Source organism: Tiliqua scincoides, chromosome 5 (genome assembly GCF_035046505.1).
Source record: "Tiliqua scincoides isolate rTilSci1 chromosome 5, rTilSci1.hap2, whole genome shotgun sequence".
In the NCBI taxonomy this organism is placed as follows: domain Eukaryota; kingdom Metazoa; phylum Chordata; class Lepidosauria; order Squamata; family Scincidae; genus Tiliqua; species Tiliqua scincoides.
In genome coordinates this window covers 128,179,343-128,199,181 of record NC_089825.1, presented here as the reverse complement: position 1 = coordinate 128,199,181, position 19,839 = coordinate 128,179,343, and the positions used below count along the sequence as shown (strand labels likewise).

Here is a 19,839-nt window from a genome sequence, read left to right as displayed (position 1 = left end):
GGATGGTGTTCCAACATCTTACAATTCAGCATTTAAGACAACCGAGATGGCAAGTTGAGCTTAATTTATTACATCAAAAAAGAGAGAGAAAACATGAAAAAATACAAGGACACAAAACTGAGGAAGGCCCTTCTCCCCCAGATAAGGTTCAAACCCAAAGAGAGTATTCCCAACAATATAAGGCAATGACCAGGAAGGCCATTCCGTGAGGCTGCTCAGGGAAGTGGGTGTGGGTTGTTGGCTGTGAGGAGAGCTCCTGTTTCCTCCAGTCCCAGCCAGAGGCACTGCAGGTAGTGAGTGAGGAATGGTGAATGTGGGGTACTCCAGTCCCAGCAGGGGCTTACCACAAAAAGCTGGGGCAGGATAATGATTGGGTAGGAGGTGATCTAGCAGAGCATACCCAGTGATTTGAGTCCCAGCCTGTAGTGCCGTGGGGAGCAGGGAGGGAGCTCCAGCCCTAGCAAGGGCACTGTGCAGTCCATGGCTGGTTGCTTCTACTACCTCAGCCAGCATAAGAGTAGGTCAATTTTAAGAGCTGTTGCCGTCTTCAGTCCCACACATTGGCTCAAGCTGCTCTTTGGTCTCTTTGCTGAAGCTAGTTTCAGGTTCCCCTGCATCCATCTGGGGGTAAACAACGACACAAAGCTTCTGCCCTGCTCGAGTCACTGCATCTGTGGGAAGAGAGAGACAAGCAGATGAAGCAATGGGTTCACTTTTCCTGGTAAAGCTCAACACACCCCTGACACTCTCTCCCATCTGCCCATGACTCACCAATGAAAGTGTGGAAGGCAGGTGGCTTGTTCTCCCAGTGCACTCCCAAGAAGTAAACAGGCACACCTGTCAGCATGATGGCCAGGCCAATGCCACACACCACAGGTTCTGAATACAAGCTGAACACCAACAGGAAGGCCCAGAACAGCAGGTAAACTATGGGGAAGAACAGGCTCACCTGGGGAGGAGAGAGATGGGTTGGGTCTGGGCAAGAACAGCAGGTAGGAGGATGCAATGAAAAGATTGGGAGGACAAGCTGTGGCTTTGCCTACCAGGGAGAAAGCTAGAGATGGGCATGAGGAGGTGGACAAGTCATCACTTGGGTGAAGTTCATGTTCACCCAAGTTCATGTGGGAAACTACAGTAGATAAAACACTTTTGCCCAACTGACTACCAGCCTGAGCTTCTGGAACGTTCTGGGCACTGGGCCCTTCAAGTAAATGATTTTGGTTAGCATTACGTGCACAAGAGAGACTGCAGAACAGAAAGCCTCAATTTCACAAATGTTCCCTGAAGCATAAAAGGCACATGTGCTACATGATCAATGTTTTTGCATTGTGTTCCACGGTAGTACAGAGGTTTTATTTAGTTGCAAATAGATGTGTTTCGGTTGTTATAACAGACAATTGGTATGCAAGCTTATTCAGAAAATATATGAATTAAAAAAGCTGGAAATCTGATGTAAACCAGTGATTTAAATCAACTGTTTTTCTTGGGGATTTAAATAAAAATGGCTTTGATTTAGATCCATCAACCCTGCAGGAAAGTAAGTCCTAACAGAACAGCTGTGGTCACTGGCATTAAAAGATGACCGGGACTGAGTCCTAGCGGGCAGAGGATTTCTTACCTTGATGGGACGGGGTCTGTGAGGTTCCCGCCAGCGCAGTACAACCTGTCCAGCCACAGTCACCCCATAGAAGAGGTAGTTGATGAAACCCACATAGTTGATCAGGGTATATATGTCACTTGTTACCAGCATCAGCAGTGTTGAGAGGCACTACCGAGACATGACGAAAAAGAAAGAAATTACATTAAAGTTGCAGCAATTACCTCAGGCAGCAGAGGCTGCCAAAAGACGTCTTTCACCCTCTCATTCTGACAGTTCCTTTGGAAATGTCCTTGCCAGAGACTTCAGTCGCTATCACCAGCCAAATCACAAATCCTGTTCTGAAAGACATCTGCCCCTCATCCCACATCCTAAAAGCCTTAAAGGACGGACAGCCCAATCCTAGCCACACTTTCCAGGGAGTAAGCCGCATTGACTCAAATGGGACTGACTTCTGAATAGACATGCATAGGATTGGGGTGAAAGGGCCCAATCCTATCCAATTTTCCAGTGCTGGTGCAGCAGTGCCAATGGGGCATGCGCTGCATGCTGTGGTGGGGGAGGCAGTCACAATGGCCTCGTCAAGATAAGGGAACATTTGTTCCTTTAGCTCAGGGCTGCATCGCAGCTGCACTGGTGCTGGAAAGTTGGACAGGACTGGGCCCTAAACCTTCTGGTTGAAGACTCACAGTGAAGAGCAGAGCAGGTATGGGAGTACAGCGTCGCACATGGATCATGGCCAGTACACTGGGGAGGTGGCCTTCCCGGGCTCCAGCAAAGAAAAGTCTGTTTGGGAATGGAAGAGAGAAGATATCAGAAATACTACCTGGGAGGTGAAAGATTATTGTCCCATTTTGATCACCAGGGGAGAAGGTGTTGATCCCAGAGACCCATGTGGTCAGCGGCGCTTAAAGATAGGACAGGATGACAAAGTTGCAAAGATGAAGTACCATTTTAGCTCCTCAAGCCTTCTTTAGGTATTTTGGCACAGAGGAGCCAGAGTGAGAGCAATACTAAGACATGGGGGAGAATCTGGGCTGGGGTGATTATCAGTAAATGTGATAGCTATGGATTTTCAAATAGGGAACCTGGGAATGAAAATGCTACAGAGTGTCTACCAGATGCCAGATTTACTCACCTAGATGAAGTAAAGAGTGATCCATTGACTCCTCCAAAGGTGGAAAGGGCCACAGAGATGGGCATGATCCAGGCCATGACACCCAAGAGTTTTTCCCCAAATGTCTGTGCGAAAGGGAGCAAGGAGAGAACACGTATTGAGCTGCGTTCCTATTAGGCAGCGGGGGTAGGGTAAGGAGAATTACACGGTGGAGTACATGGGGCCTCACCACTGCAACAGCATTAGAGGCCAGCAACTCCTGGGGTGACATGGCAGTCACATAGGCCACATTGGCGAAGACGTAGACAAAGGTGACCAGGGGAATGGAGATGAAGATGGCCCGAGGCAGGTTCCTGTAAGGAGAGAGAGAGATGAGGGCGAAGAAGGGGTAATTATCAAGGTGGTTCTGTTTCTTCTATAATGCCGGTAGGTGGCACTTGGGTACCAGACTCACTTGTAAGGGTCAACCAGCTCCTCAGTGACATAGTTGAGAAAGTTCCAGCCCCCATAGGCAAAGGAGCCCTGTAAGAAGGATAGCGCCACCAGGCCCACATCTGGTGTCTGGAAGAACTCAAAGGCATTTTTTGGTTCTAGCCAGAAATATTCACCTGCGGGAGAGAAATCAAATGCTTAGAGGGGGTTCATCAGAAATGCTGGTAGGCTGTTCTCTCTATTCCCCCCCTTTCCTGTATCCACTTAGTCTCCAAAACAGACTGGGGCAAGACACTATGGAAACCAAATTACTCTAAAACTGCACACCAGGGGTCGTTGCCTATATCCCTGGGTTAAACCTTGTGGCAGGCAAGGTACAGCCTGCTGGGAAAACTACTTGCCCCTTCTTCTGTCAGAGTAGACTGGATTGGGCCTCACCTTTGCAGATCTGCACCACTCCCATAATAATGATAAGTCCCAGCGCCAGCAGCTTCCCTGCTGTGAAGATGTCCTGGACACGTGTGGCCCAGCGCACACTGGCACAGTTCACCCAAGTCAGCAGCACTGTGGAAGAGTAGGAAAATCAGTGGGGGAAGGATCTGTCAACATTCCCCTTCTCCCAGCCCAAGTCTCTCCATCAAGGCCAGTTTCCACCCTTAAGAAGAACATAACATCTGAGCAAGATAGTGCTGGAATTGGAAGCACTGTCTTGGGTATTGGCATTTTTTTTCCAGCAGAGAACAAGGCCTGTTTTCTGGTTTAGGGCAGCCACAGCCTCCCCTGCTTTTGATCCAGACTAAGATTCCAGTTCTGGCTGTTTGTAGATCTATCATTATGTCACCACTTCTCACAATAACATTAGGGCATAATTACATTCTGCTTACAATTGTTTGAGGGCAAATCTATTTGGAGAGAACTATTTTTAAGGGCACAGGTGAGCACAGGGACTCTTTCCTGCTTTTGCTTTCTCTGATTTCCTTTCTGAAAGGGGTCAGAAATGTAGCCTGGGGTTAAATCCATGCACTGCAGTATAAGGAAAGAAAAGAAACAAGGATCTTATGACTGTTTCTGTGGGTTTGAGGGAATGAAAAACAAGCGGCAGAGGAAAGGCTATGACCTATTTGGCTCCCAGCCTGACTGCACCAAAACATCCCCTCTGTACAAAAGCAGCCAGCACCTGATAACAAACAGGGCTTCCCTGAGATAGAAAGAGGCAAAAATCTGTCCCCCTACCGTTTCTAATGCCCTCCCCAGTCAGAGAAGTTAAGGTAATAAGGAAAGACAAAGGAGACCTTTGCCCTGCCCAATGTAGAAAATCACACCTTTCTCTTCCTCCCAGCAATATAGGCACAAAATGCTTCAGAAAGGATCCTTCAGAAAGGATCTCCTCAAACTGGAGGATAGGCAACAAAATAGTAAATGTGGTTCAATGTACAATGCACTGAGTAATCATTCAGCAGTTCATCACAGCCCCCAGCCCGGACTCCATCAGTGTATATGTGAAACGGTAATTTTTGCCCCAATGTGTTGGACCAAAACTGCTCCAACACATTCCAACACATCCAAAATTGCTCCAAAATATGCTGGGGCAAAATTAGGGCAAACATTCCAGCTTCACATATACACTGATGGATTCTGAGTTGGGGGCTGAGGTGAACTATTGAATGAAAATGTTAAATCAGTGTGCAGCAACAGTGAAGAAGTCAAATTCCACACCTGTGAGTCATCATAAAAGGGATAAAGAATAAGACTGCTACCATTATAATGCTCATATACGAATCTATGAATACAAATCGAGACGCATCTTGAACACTGTATGCAGTTTGGGTCACATCTCAAAAAGCATATGACAAAGCTAGAAAAGGTGCAAAATAGGACAATCAAAATGATCAGGGGCCTGGAACATATTAGAAAAGGCTACTGTGTTTGGAGCTTTTTAATTTGGAAAATATATATATACGGAGCTGCATTGCCCTTATGTCGGTGCTGGAAAGTGGGTTAGGATTGTGTCGTAAGGCTTATAACATTACGCATTGTGTGGAGAAAGTGGACAGAGAGAAATTTTTCTCCCTTGGTCATAACATGAGAATCAGGAGACCTTCAATGAAATGGACCTGGGAGATTTAAGAATAATTAAAGGAAATATTTCTTTATGCAGCACAACATTAACATGTGCTACAAGATGTGTTGATGGTCACAAGTTTAGATGGCTTTAAAAAAGAATTAGACAAATGAATGGAAGGCAGGTCCATCATGGTTACCAGTCAGGGTGATGTGTGTTACCTCTAGGTTCAGTAACAGTGTGTTGGCAACCTTCAGTCTCGAAAGACTATGGTACTGCGCTCTGAAAGGTGGTTCTGGAACAGCGTATAGTGTGGCTGAAAAGGCCAATTCGGGAGTGACAATCCCTTCCACACTGGGAGCAAGTGCAGTCTGTCCCTGGTCTGTCTCCCTGGCAATGGACCTTCCTTCTTTGCCTCTTAGCCTCAGACTGTTGGCCAAGTGTCTCTTCAAACTGGGAAAGGCCATGCTGCACAGCCTGCCTCCAAGCGGGCCGCTCAGGGGCCAGGGTTTCCCACTTGTTGAGGTCCACTCCTAAGGCCTTCAAATCCCTCTTGCAGATGTCCTTGTATCGCAGCTGTGGTCTACCTGTAGGGCGCTTTCCTTGCACGAGTTCTCCATAGAGGAGATCCTTTGGGATCCGGCCATCATTCATTCTCACAACATGACCAAGCCAACGCAGGCATCTCTGTTTCAGCAGTGCATACACGCTAGGGATTCCAGCACGTTCCAGGACTGTGTTGTTTGGAACTTTGTCAGTAACAGTGTGCCTCTGAATACCAGCTGCAAGGGGACAATGGTATGAGAGGGGTATGGCTCTACTCCTGTTTGCAAGCTTTCCAGAAACATGTTTGGCCACATCAAACATGGTGGCCTTTGAGAACCAGGATGGGCCTTTGGCCTGCATCCAGTGGGGATCTTCTAATTATTCTATATAAGGGTGCCACAGGCTATGCTGGGAACCCTAAAAGGATCTGATAAGTGTCCAAGGCCTTATGTTTGACAGCTCTGCCCCAACAGCATGAATGGACACGTGAATATACATACAAAAAATGGGTGTTACACAGTTTATACCTCCCCTGATAAATCCATGTTGTTGGGAGACAACACTGTACCACATTCCTGCTCTTTCTAGTGCTCTATCTGTGATTTTCCCCCCCTTTCTTTTCCAGAGGGAAGGGAGCACAAACAGAGCTGCCCCCAAACTCAGTGGAGCAAAAGGAAATGGAAACTTCCCTGCTTGCCTCAGCATTTCCTTTATACAATCAAGTTCAAGTTAGAGGGGCTCAAAACAGGAAATCTGGAATTTAGTAGAATGTCTGCCTAGCTGTGAGTATGAGAAAGAATAAGAGACAGGGCCATTTCATCTTAAGGCCACTTCATGAATGAACTTTTTCCAATACAGAGATCATCTCCATATAGGAAAAGCCACACACTCCAACTGGTTGGAAATTGGACACCCTATTGCCATACTTTGATTGTCTTTACTAGGTGACTCCAAACTTTTTGGATAGAGGGCCGCATCAAATATCTGGTATGATGTGGAGGGCCGGGAAAAAAATTTAAATATAAAATTTAAATAAATAAATTAGAGATGGAACTTAGATGAGTGAATAAATGAATGAATGGGCTCATCCATTTAACCTCTCTGGCCCTCAGAACACCCTCCAGACACAATCAGAGCACAGTTCTGGTCATGTTCAGCTGAGTGGGCCAGAGGCTTTCAGGAGACTAGAGGTTGGCCACGGGCCAGAAAGAGGCTGGCTGTGGGCCGCATCTGGCCCCCGGGCTGGGGTTTGGAGACCCCTGGTCTTGACAGTGTTCAAAGATGGTGAAGATTTAGTAAGAGAGTTAACAAGAGCATGAAACATATTAAGAGGTTGTTAATATGCACTTGTGGCTCTTTAATATGTATCCTACACATCTGATTCCATTTGGGTGCATATTTCACAGGGCACAAAGGGGTTGTGGAACATGTAGGATTCCAGGACTGTTGATGTGGTGAGAACAATGATATTTGATGGGGGACAGAGATCAGGGAGTGAGGCTGTGTGGACTACTATCTCCAATATAAGGTTGTCCATGAGACTGCAGGACTGTTTGCGTAGATCCTTGACAGAGTAAGCATTTTCCACTGAGATCAAGGTCTCAATTTGGTTGTGAAATCCCAAGAATAGTTTAGGGCTGGCTAAAGTTTCAGCACAGGATCCTAGAAGGAGTACAGAAATAGCTTTAGGATAAATGGGCGACTCTGAATGTGGGGTTCCATGGGCTGTTTTTGTGTGATAAACAGTGATGTTAAACTGCTCATATAAGAAGATCTCAGAGACAACAGAGAGATAATTTCACAATGTCATGGTAAGATATATTATTCTATTCTGCTCCAATCCAGAGCCTAAACTCCTGGAAGTTCCCTTGTTTCTCAGTATCCCTGGCACCCAGCAGGACTGGAGCACAGCCAGGAAGGCTCAGATTCCCTGGGATCCTTTCAGCCACAGACCCCGGGACATGACACTGGAGCAGGAAGGTGTGGCTCAAAACTGTTGCTAAATCTTTAGAACGCACTGTTCTGGGGACCAATCCAAACCACCCCACCACTTTATTCCTGACCTCAAAATAGACTTAGTACTGGGTTCAGAAAGGTCAATGACCACCAGTGTCACCTCCACAGTATCTCGCCTTGCTCCTGACAGCAGCCACAAATTTATCCAGCCAGGTCAAGGAGATCAAGCTGGGCCTGGCACAGGAAAACAACATTCTGACCACCCTGGGGATACTTGCGTCAGCAGAGAGATATGAAACAGAAACTATAGCACACCAGATAAGGTCGATTAAGACTTGCTTCACAGGGCTTGGGTGACACTGCCCAGTTTCAGCCTCTAGCCTACGAGAATCCCATCAAAGGACTAACTCCACCTGGGAGCCACAGCCCTGCCCCTCAGCTAATGTTCCTGCTCATGCTTATCTTTCTCCTTTGTCTTGCAGTTCTGCCTCTCTTGATATCCTTCAATTGAAATGCAGGGCCCAATTGGCTTTCTTTCATCTCTCCCCCACTTCCTCCCTTCTGGTTGCAGATCTATACTGATTCACTGCTTATCATTCTTTGTTTTCTGTCTCCAAAGTTTTAAGCAGAAGGCCCAGCCATAAGTGGTTCCTCATTTGTGAGGCTGTGGGGTATGGATTTCTCTTCTGCTCACCCTCTCTCTCCTCCCCATATGCATAGATGCATTCTCTCATTTCTGCAGACTCAGCGCTGAGTAACTGGCTCTGACCTGATTGCTAAACTCTTGCTGAGCTGCAGCAGCTGGCTTGCATAAGCACCTCAGCCAAACCCCCTCCCTGGCTGTCCCTCATCCTCCCCCCCCTGCTGTGGGGCTGGAAGGAGAGGAAGAAAACCAGTTCAGGCCTGATCTTCCCAGCATATGATACCCTGAAGTAACCTTAGCAAGGATTGCCCCTCCTAAACATAATTTGAGTTCATAGAAAGAAACCCACCTCTGAAGGTTGGGGCAATTGTGCAGACACTGGGAGAAAAAAGGCTGTGCATGGATGGGTTGATGGAGGTGAGTGTGTGGATGTCTCAGAAGTGTGGCAGGAGGCAGCTCTTGTGGTATTTGGGCATTCCTTGAACTTTCAGTGCCCCTCTCCCTGCCTCATTTACTTCTAGAGGAGGCACTGTGAATCAGGCTAAGGAGGATACTCAGTGGGTTTCCCAAGTGAGACTGCTTTCAGCTATAGCTGCCAGTCAGCAGCTCCATTTCATAAGAACAGCCCCACTGGATCAGGCCATAGACCCATCTAGTCCAGCTTCCTGTATCTCACAGCGGCCCACCAAATGCCCCAGGGAGCACACCAGATCACAAGAGACCTGCATCCTGGTGCCCAAACTTGCATCTGGCATTCTGACATAGCCCATTTCTAAAATCAGGAGGTTGCACATACACATCATAGCTTGTAACCCGTAATGGATTTTTCGTCCAGAAACTTGTCCAATCCCCTTTTAAAGGCATCCAGGCCAGATGCCATCACCACATCCTGTGGCAAGGAGTTCCACAGACCAACCACACGCTGAGTAAAGAAATATTTTCTTTTGTCTGTTCTAACTCTCCCAACACTCAATTTTAATGGATGTCCCCTGATTCTGGTGTTATGTGAGAGTGTAAAGAGCATCTCTCTATCCACTCTGTCCATCCCCTGCATAATTTTGTATGTCTCAATCATGCTCCTCCTTAGGCGCCTCTTTTCTAGGCTGAAGAGGCCCAAACGCCGTCGTAGCCTTTCCTCATAAGGAAGGTGCCCCAGCCCAGTAGGATAGAGGCAGGATATACAGCAAAGTTCAAAGGCCCCATCCCTGGATATGGTCAATATTAACTGAAAAAGTACCATATATGAGGAGTGTTTCTTGTTATTTATAGGTCACAGTAACTCAAACAGCTCAAACATTCACAACACTAGGTTTCTTTAAAAGCAAAGGGATTTCTGCTTTTGACATGCAAACCAAATACATTCTATCATCCTGCACATTTATAGCCCCATTTTCTTCCAGGGAACTCAGAGTGGCATTCTTGGTTGCCTCATTTAACCTCACAGTAACCTTGCAAACTAGGTTAGACTGAAAGAGAAGGAGTGACTGTATCCCGCCCCCTCCCCCCAGGTTAACCACTGAGCTTTATGACCCAAAAGGAGATTGAAACCCAGGTCTCCCAAGCCAAAGTCCAGCACTGTCACTACTACACCATGCTGGTTCTAAATAGGCCAATTCAATTCATACAGACTAAACATGCTGCAACAGTGATCTGGTCCAGCGGCGTAGCTAAGGGGGTGCAGGGGGTAGCAGCTGCACTGGGCATCAAGCTTTAGGGGGACAACAAGCTGAGCTTGACACTAGTGACCAAAATTGTGAAAATCTTGGTATGTATGAACAATACCATCATGTTATACATCATTGGAAAGGTAATTTAATGCTGAATGCAGTGCAACAAACTGCACTGGAATATCTATATTCTATCAAAAGTTATGACCAATTAACTAGAAAATGAAAACAACTGCCTTATGGAACAAAAAGTGAATTTGCTTAACTCCAAACTGACCTGTGAGAATGATTGTTCTGCGTGCCAATGAGATGTTGTTATGATACAGCATGGAACCAATAACATTTTATTTATTTAATTAATTAAATTTGATTTTTGTCGTGCAGGGGGGGCTACAAAATCTTTGATCTCAGATAGCAGATATATGCCTTAGCTATGCCACTGACTGGGGGGAGGCAGCAGAGCAAGTGGGTGGTGAGCTGCTGGGGAGAGGAGGTGAGTTCCTCCCAATTTTCACTTTTTAAAAAGTCCGGGCATGATGTCACTTCCTGTTGTGACATCACTTCCGGGGCAACATTTTGAATTTGGTATCGGGCTACACAATCATTAGCTACGCCACTGATCTGACCATAGGTATATAAAGGCCATATGAACTGGCTCTTCACAAATATTCACCTGTAGCTTGAAACACATGGAAAGGAGGTTAACCCCCCCTCCTTAAATGGAAACCCTATAGTTTGTCAAATCACTAACCCCAGGAGCATTAGGTAGATTCAAATGACCATCTGTAGGTGGGTGGCCAAACTCACAGGGGGGTGGCTGTAACCTCACCAAACAACCAGACACTTCAGGGTGACCAGTTCTTCAAGTGGTGGCATCTGCTGCACACAGAACTTCTATGCTGCCACAAAGCTGCAGACAATCATAATATTCTTAGTGGCTCAAGAATATGTGTTGCTAATGGTGGAGTACCTCTCTCCCCGCTCAGTACTTACAAAGGCAGACTCCAGCCATCAGTCTCAGTCCAGTTTCAGGGGGCAGGCAGGTAGGGAAGAGTGGCTGCAGTACATAATTGGCGAAGGTGAGGGCAATGACGGCCTGATTGGTAGGGTAGATCACCAGCACCGCGATCCAAAGCCGCAGGAAACTTGAAATGGAGAAAAAGAGTGAATGAGTGTGTGTGCAAAAGAGGCATACAACCCATCCCTTGGACCTCTTTCGCTTTCTGTTCCCATTCCTCATCACCAGCCCAGTCAATCTCACACTCTTTATCGATCACTTCTCTTCATCTACTTTTTTTGCACTTACCCAGCAAGTCCCCCAAAGATGTCCTTGACATAGGAATAGTCGCCTCCTGACTTGGGGATGGTGACTCCCAATTCTGCATAGCACAGTGCTCCCACAGCTGTGATTAGACCAGTTACAATCCACACAATTAGTGCCAGTCCTACTGAGCCTGCATTCTCCAGCACTCCCTTTGGTGATACAAAGATCCCCGAACCAATGATGTTACCTGGAGAAATAACATAGGAATTAACAAGGGTATTGGGAAATAGGGGAAACATTCTCTCCTGGGCAACAAATATAGTAGCATCTGTTGGAGTTTGCAGGGATTAAGGGCCATGACTTTAATCTTGCTACTGGCCCTGCTATGTTGGCTTAGCACATGGGGGAAATCTGGATCAGGACCATGGGGGGAATATGAACACTCCATCTTCTTCAAGGTCCTGATCTGGATCAGGGGCCCTGTCTATGAAATTTTCCATTTAAAAAACGTTCATTGGATCCATAGTGTGTTCTGTAGACTATGGACTTGGGAAGGGGAATTTGCCCTTGCTTCAGAGGAGAAAGGTTAATTTGGGATGACATTTAAATGCCAGCTTTTTTACATACCATCAGCTGGGGAGCTCAGTAGCACTTCACTCCTAATCCAATTCAATGCTTTATGAAGCAAGACCAAAACGTCAATGCTTGTGTTGTGCTTATACATTTTTACAAAATCGAAATGTTGTCACTTGACTTCACCGATCATTTTGTTTTGTTAATTATGTATAATTAGACTGGTTGCCTGAAACTATAGATGCTCAGTATATGCTCAGCGCAGGCTAAGTGCCTGCTAAAATCACAATCCTAAGCATACGAGCATAGAATATGAATTCATATGAAAATGCAATCTCATTAATTTTGGTTGAAGAGCAGTGCAACCCTCTTTATGTTTAACTCTGAAGAAAACTATGTCCTACTATGTTCAGTGGAGCTTGCTTCCACTAACAGCAGAATCCTAAAAACTACTGTGAGGCATGTTTTCGTGGACACAGGCCATGCAGCCTGGCTGTACTGGCACAGGTTAGGATTAGGCTGTCCATGTGTTAACAACTGCAGCATATGTAAAGTCTGCTTTTTCAGCAGACTAGGAAGTGTTGAAGAAGTCTTGTGGATGCTTAACTGTGGGCAGATCACAACTCATTAAGTCCTTCCTCAGCCCAGTTTTTCAGGAGATGATGGTAGGCCTCAATCTGTGCATGGAACAACTTCCAGTTGAAATCAACTGATGCAGACCACATGCCTGATCTTGTCTGATCTTGGAAGCTAAGCAGGGTCAGGCCTGGTTAGTACTTGGATGGGAGACCGCCTGGGAATACTGGGTGCTGTAGGCTTATACCATAGTCTTTCCAGACTGAAGGTTGCCAACCAGATTTTAACACATGAAGATCATCTCTAAGTCGGGGGGCGGGGGTTTAAAACGACTTGCTTAGCAAACTTGAGCTTTGTGACTCTAAAGAAGCTTCCACTTTCAGGTAGGTACTTGTAGCCTTGCATCCATTCAACCTGCTAATGCGGTTTGGTGTACCTGTCACAAACTTATACTGTAGGAATATTGTAGGAATGGCCATAAAACCAAAACATGATGTTCAATGCTGTTAAAAAGAACCAAGTACCAGCGTCTTGGTTTTTCAGTTTTAAACAAGCTGTGTCTACAGCACACTCTGTGTGCAGGCAATGCTTCACAAACACTGCTGAAGATCCCTATATGGTATAATCTTCATGAAAAAGAACTTTTATTTTAAAATATCCATTCTAATTAAAATTATGCAGAGGCCTATTTGTCCAGTTAAATAATCTCTTTCTTCCTATATGCTTCTACTTATTATTTATCTATTCCTGTGATTACATGTCTGGTTCACACACAGTGTCCAGCTTTGTATTTTGTGGATACATTCTGTCTCTCCCTCTAGCTGCAGATAGTTACACCATTTTTCATTAAGAAAATTAAAACTCTGCAGTTATGAAGTGGAGCCAAGGAGCTGGGTAAAGGGGAAGGTGAAAATCTCAGCCACATGATGGGGTGAGGTTGATTGCAACAGGCCAGTGAAAGAGAGATGTGCCAGAAAACTGTATGCATAGCTTGGAGAAGGGGGCTGTTAAGAGAAGAGAGAAGACAGAAGGAAAGATGGAGAGGGTAGTATGGGAAGAGATGTAAAAGAAACAAGGAGTGTGTATTGCTGTGGGAAAGTGGGGGCTAAGTCTAAGCTGGGCCTTAATCAACCCCTAATGCATGAATCACAAGGATGTCACAAGGGGCTGGCATCTTTGCTTGGGTACTTGTCCGTTAGCTACTGTTTTTTAGAGGGCTACGGGCAAAGCCATTAAGGGGCTAAAACTGGACAGGGGCATATGGAATTAAGGAACCCCCTACCTTTTCTTTCATAACTCAGGTACTGCCTCCCCCCTGTTTCAAGGCACCCATGAGGTATGGGAGGAATCCTGGAAATGCAAGTAGATCTCCTATCTTGTGTGCAGAGATAGGGGGAGGGCCCAGGACAGTGTGTTTCAGTAGAACAAGGTATAAGGGGCCAGGCCACAGTGGTAGAAGAGATCAAGAACCAAGTAGAATTGGGATATAAGTGAGGCTGGAGGTGTAAGTAAGCATATCTCTCCCAGTGCCATCTCCACTGCCTCCTCCTCAGTGTTTATTCAGTTGTCTCCTGGCAGTGACACCTGCTGAAGCAAAACCATCTGGAGTGGAATTGATAGAGTTGGAACAAACACACTCCAAGAGTTGGAACTCCAGCTGCACTGGAGTGGAAAACAAACTTCTGTGCCTGAGGGCTTGGGAAACTGGAGGTACACTCTGCAAATGTGTGGCCCTGCTGATGGCCTTTATGCCAGAGCATCCTGGACCATGGAGCCTAAGCTTCAGAGAGGGATTCCCTTGTATCCAGATGTGGCCTCCTCCAAGGCAGGGGAAACTGGGAAAAGTAACAGCCTGAAGTTGTCATAAGAACATAAGAACAGCCCCACTGGATCAGGCCATAGGCCCATCTAGTCCAGCTTCCTGTATCTCATAGCGGCCCACCAAATGCCCCAGGGAGCATACCAGATAACAAGAGACCTGCATCCTGGTGCCCTCCCTTGCATCTGGCGATGTCCAAGATCCAGCTGCTTTTGGCATGGGGCACTTACAGATTGGAGGACTCTTGCCTTTCATGGATCTGCGGCTTGCTCTGGAAAGAAGCAACTATGTGGGCTGGCATCCTTGCTAGTTCTGAGACTAGGCTGGGGTGGCTGCATATACAAGCACACCTCACCCTCTCCTAAGATGCCAATATCCATAAGGTGGGATGCACTATCCTGCAATTTAAGGAAACCTGCAGTGGAGGTCTCAAAAGTGCAGAAGGGTTTAGGGTGGGATAATAGAATGACAAGACCTGGCCAGAATCCTGGGATTTTACTCCAATAGAGTTCAGCAGGGGCTAAGGGGAGTTCTGCTTCTGCTTCTGGTAGGGAGGTATGAGGGGATAGTCAGTCCAGGGCAAACAGAGAGAATAACATCCCACCAGAATCCCCACTCACCCACAATAATGCCACATGCACTCATCAGCCCAATCTCTTTCTTGAGTGCAACGCCACCTCCTTCTGACTTGTCTGGGTTGGTGGAACCTTTCTCAGAACCACCTCGGCGACGTGCTCCATCCTCCATGGTGTTCAACCTCTCCACAGGGTTGAACTCGGCAGCCCTGAGTTACTGATGTTTACCCCAAGAACTAGTGGTTCTCTAGATGGTTCTCCTGGAATTGGGCAACTCTGGATTAGTTCTGGTTGGGTCTGTTGTTTCTGTTAGGGGCTTGAGTCCTGTGAAACTGGGCTCATTTGAGGCCCACCAGTTCTGAATGCTATCTCCTAGAAGTTGGATGGATATCTTTATGTTTGCAGTCAGGCTCCACAGTCCACTTTGGAGCCTCTGATTTCAGAGACTGTAACTGTCCAGAGGCTGGGTTTCAACCTTTGGAATCAAGGTGACCCAGTCTGTGTTCTCCTGCAGAACCAAGCGAGTTCCGTCTCCTTGGTTCCAGTCCTAGGAAATGCTGGACTTGCTGTGGTTCTAACACCAACCTTTGTCGTGTGGTTCTGTTAGATTCCTCTATCACGGTTTGGCTTGGGTGCCAGCTACAGCTAGCTACAGTTTCTTTGGTTCTGCTCCGAAGCTGTGCTTCTCAGTACCAATCAGGATGGAGCTCCCTAGTCAAAGGGGCGGGTGGGTGATGTTGGCTCTCTCTCCTCTCACTTGTTTTTGCAGGCAGTTTCCTCTTCTGCAAAGTTTCCCCTGAAGTGGAGAAAAGCACAACAGCTCATGGAAAGCAAACTGGTTGAATCTTGTTTGCTCAGCTTCCGAACCTACCATCAGTGATGCATTCCCTGGGATCGCCACCGGCTTTATAATAAGGATCTCTAATGAGCAGCACTTGTTTTCAGAAGGTTTTCCTAGAGATCTTCGCTCTGGTTCAAAGGTGATCCCAGGGTCGTCCTCAGTGCGGGGGCTGTTCAGTCCAGTTTCAGTCTTTGGCTGGGCGACTCGTCCGTTTTGGTGTGCAGGGGGTGCTTTCTCCTTCTTTGCACCCGATCTCTCTCTCTGTCTCTCGCCCTCCGCTCCCCTCTTCGGGCGTTTTTCTCCCTCTGGGCTGCTCTCTTGAGCTCCTGTGCTGAACCGGCTCCTGCCGGTGGACTCGGGCGGGGGTTAATCCTTGGACTGAGCACCAGGAGACTCAGAGCCAGGCTCCTCCCTTCCCCCGCCCTGCCCTGGAGCTCAGCAGAAGAAGCAGGTCCAGCTAAAGGGATCCGCTTGTCATCGCGCTCTTCTTCCCACGCGTTTGGAGACTCATCCAGCAGCGCCTTGTTTGTTCTTGCCATCTTTGCGCGCGTTCATTCAGGCTGGTTTTCAAGTGCCAGCAAGCCTGTAGAGGGACAAGGGGCGGGGGGGGGCAGGGCGGAACAGTGTACATTAATTAACACTAGCACTTTTATCTGAGCAGTATCATCCACCACAGCCAAACTTGTTGACCTGCATCAGGTTTGTGATGCTCCCCACGACCAGGAATCAAGAGATTTCAATCCCATTTGTGCTCCTCATTTGTGATCCCGTTACAGTGGGATCTTGTGGCAGGCAGTTCCCCAGGTGAGCACAATGCATACTAAGAAATGATTGGCATACTAAGAAATGATCTCTTTTTCATTGTGTGGTCACATTCTTCTAGGACAGTGTTTTTCAAGGTTTGTCCTCCACTGTACCACTTCATATGGCCCACCTATTCAAAGTACTGCCAGCAGTTACTGATGTTGACATCATCATCAGTTACTTCTGGGTTGGGAGTAGGACCAGTAAGAGGCTCAGGGTGGACAGGAGGGCTTTTTTGAGTGCAATAAAGCATGCTTTGGTGCTCTGCCTGCCAAGCCGAGCCCCCTACTACTGTGTGTTGCATCACATTCCTGGTCTCACTGCCAGGTAGAAGGTGTCGCAGGGTCCTGTGAGTACCACCAGACATCACCTCAGGTACCACTGGTGGTACCTGTACCACTGGTTGAGAAACACTGTTCTAGGATTGACAGTTCTGTTCACCCTTCAGACTACAATTCATACTTACTTTGCTGCACATTATTATTATTAATTATTATTATTATTATTATTTATATACTGCTTTTCAACAGAAAGTTCACAAAGCGGTTTACAGAGAAAATCAAATAACTAATGGCTTCCTGTCCCAAAAGGGCTCACAATCTAAAAGATGCAAAAGAACATCAGCAGATAGCCAGTAAAAAAGACACTGCTGGGGTGAGGAGGGCCAGTTACTCTCCCCTTGCTTAATAAAAGAGGAGCACCCACTTGAAAAAGTGCCTCTTACCCAGATAGCAAGGGCACATTCACCCTTCTATTTCACCTCTTCACATATATTTTTATATCAGCCATACCTTCAAGCTTTGAGGCCACCTCAAATAGCTTTCTATTCATGCTTCCCTCCCCTTGGCCTTCTGGTAACCCCAAATACTAAAAGTAAGCAAAGCCAAGTTTGCCTTCCTCAGAGGTTTTTCACAAAATTTATACACAACCCCAGACTCTTTCTTCCTCTCCTGTTGTTGTGGCTTTGCAAATTTCAGGCCTATTTCTTCCTGTAGTCCTGAAAAGTGTTGTAGCCTACAAAGGATATCATGCTGTTCTCCACCCTGAGTCTGTGGGATAAGGCTATAAACATACTAACATTGAATTGTAGCCAAAGAATGCAATTCTTGACCTGCACCTTTGGACTCAAACCTGCACTCTTTGGAGATAAGTTAGTTGTGACTAACTTAGGCCCCATTAATTTGAATTGGACTTAGTCAAGACTACCTTTCTTGCACTCCCCTCAAAGGATCAGCTTTGCAGCTTGGGAGTCCTTGCAAACCCAGCCTTGCGTCTTGATGTCCAGGTGACAAACATGGCCTGGAGTGCATTTGCCCAGCTTTGGATGGTGTGCCAGTTGCACCCATTTCTGTCTCAAGATGATCTAGTCACATTTACCCATGCCTTAATTACTTCTTACCTAGACTACTGCTTCCATTTGGGGCTGCCCTTGAAAACCCTTTAGAAACTTCAACTGGTACTAGCCGCTGTTAGAGTACAAATGAAGAGCAAGGCTACGCAATCAAGTCACGCCCCTCAGGCGGGAGGCCTGCGCATCACCCCATGTAGTGGGCAGGGCAATGCCCGAGGTGGGCATGGTGATGTCCTGTTCCACCAAGTGAATCTACTCTGAAGTAAGTCCTATTGTGGTCAATGGGGCTTACTCTCAGGAAAGTGTGGGTAGGATTGCAGCCTGTGAGCCCAAGCCTATGCATGTCTACTCTGAAGTAAGTTCCATAGTGGTCAATGGAGCTTACTCTGTAGCCTGCCTGCAATAACAACGCCCCCAAAAGAATCAGTGAGATTTCCAGCACTCCCCAGTGCCCAGTTTAAAGTTCTTCTATTTCAGGCATATCCAGATAAAGACCCAACAGGCTTTGCAAGTGCAAAATAGAAAACTTCCCCTTACCAGTTCAAGCCACTTTTTTGTCCTTTTCAGTGGGGAGGGAGGCTGCCTTCTGGAGCATTTGTTGAGCTCCAGCTCCATGGATCGGGACCATTCCAGTGTCCTCACATTCTCCTTTGCCTAGCCTGACCACCAGCCAAGGCATGTCTGCCTACTCGCAAGTAAACACTACGTGAGGCTGCTTCACTTTCCATAGACTCCCAGCTGAGAGGGAGGACCTCCTTCTCCATGTTTTTGGGGGCTGCATTCATTGGATCAGGACCATTCTGACGTCCTTGGAGCCTCTTAGCCTGCCTGGACTAAGGCAAGTCTGCCTACTTGCCAGTAAACGCGACCATGTGGCCTCATTTTGGGCTCAGACTCACAAATGGGAGGGGGGAGCTTCTCAGGTGGTTTTTTGGGGCTGCATTCATTGGACCGGGACCATTCTGGTGCCGTTGGATTCCTCTCAGCCTGTCCTTTCCGACGGACTATTGCAAGTATGCCTACTCGCGAGTAAACGCGCGCTACGGCTCACTTTCACTTTCCATAGGGCTCCATGCATTTTTTCCTTCCGGCTTTTTGGCCATAACTTTTGAACGAAAGGAGCAATTTCAATTCTGTTTTTTGCACTGCACTCCGCAGGCCATTCCACATCCAACGGTGTATGGCATGACAGGGTAGCTCCTAACGCCGCGAGGTTAGCGCGTCCTCCTCCAGGGCGTGTCACCCCCCCTCACCCAGTGCGGCCCATGCCCCCCTGCACCCCCTAACGACGCCAGTGCGCCCCTGTTCTACCAGCTGCATTGGTTATTTTTCTGTGCTACGGTGGAATTATTATCAATTTTTAACCTTCGTATGCATGCTCAGTTCATGTTATCACTGTTATTTATTTTATGGTTTTAATGTGTTTATTGTTGTAAGCCGCCCCCCCCAAATCTTATAAGAAAGAGACACAATTTTTAAATAAATGAATATATGCACTTGAGTCCCCATGCAGCGAGGAAAACAGGATAAAAATTCATTAAATAAATAGATTTCTTTGATGCAACCCCATGCGCTTTCTACTTTGCAGTCATTATATTTGTTCCTGCAATTCCTATGGGGATCATTCCTCTCTGTTTATTACTCAGTACAGACAATTTCTCTTATGACTTTTCCCCTCAATGTGTGTGTGTGGGGGGTGGGGGTGGGGTTGGGGTGGAATGTGTACATCCTGGCATAGTGCCCTGCATGAAAATTGCAGAGGTATTGATTTTGTGTATTGATTTGGTGCCCATTTTTGGAAGTTTTAGCGCCTTCCAAAGCTAGACAAGCAGATGTTAGACAAGAGAGGGAAAAACATGGCAAAACAAAAAGGGAGGGCTAAGATGTCAGAACTTGGTACACCCACTTCTTTTCCTATGTACTATTCTGCTTCCTCCTTCCTCCGCACTGTTGCTTCATTCCCTTATGTTCACTGTCCCCAATTCCCCCTGCTTGGCATATTTTCCCTCTGCATCT

The 19,839-nt window shown here is 46.8% G+C and overlaps 1 protein-coding gene across 2 annotated transcripts in view; it reads right to left on the bottom strand.

Moving 5' to 3' along the window:
* Nucleotides 1-49: 49 nt before the first annotated feature.
* SLC7A8 (solute carrier family 7 member 8) overlaps nucleotides 50-19,839 on the bottom strand; it is a 47,529-nt gene continuing 27,739 nt past the window's right edge. For both annotated transcript variants that reach the window (XM_066627072.1, XM_066627073.1), the window contains 11 exons: nucleotides 14,873-16,251; nucleotides 11,327-11,531; nucleotides 11,014-11,165; nucleotides 3,585-3,710; nucleotides 3,169-3,322; nucleotides 2,944-3,067; nucleotides 2,736-2,839; nucleotides 2,287-2,383; nucleotides 1,619-1,768; nucleotides 772-949; nucleotides 50-671 (listed from right to left, as the gene is read on the bottom strand). In XM_066627072.1, coding sequence (XP_066483169.1) covers nucleotides 529-671; nucleotides 772-949; nucleotides 1,619-1,768; nucleotides 2,287-2,383; nucleotides 2,736-2,839; nucleotides 2,944-3,067; nucleotides 3,169-3,322; nucleotides 3,585-3,710; nucleotides 11,014-11,165; nucleotides 11,327-11,531; nucleotides 14,873-14,999 — 1,560 coding nt within the window. In that variant the 5' untranslated portion in view covers nucleotides 15,000-16,251 and the 3' untranslated portion in view covers nucleotides 50-528. The remainder of the gene's footprint in view (nucleotides 672-771; nucleotides 950-1,618; nucleotides 1,769-2,286; nucleotides 2,384-2,735; nucleotides 2,840-2,943; nucleotides 3,068-3,168; nucleotides 3,323-3,584; nucleotides 3,711-11,013; nucleotides 11,166-11,326; nucleotides 11,532-14,872; nucleotides 16,252-19,839) is intronic.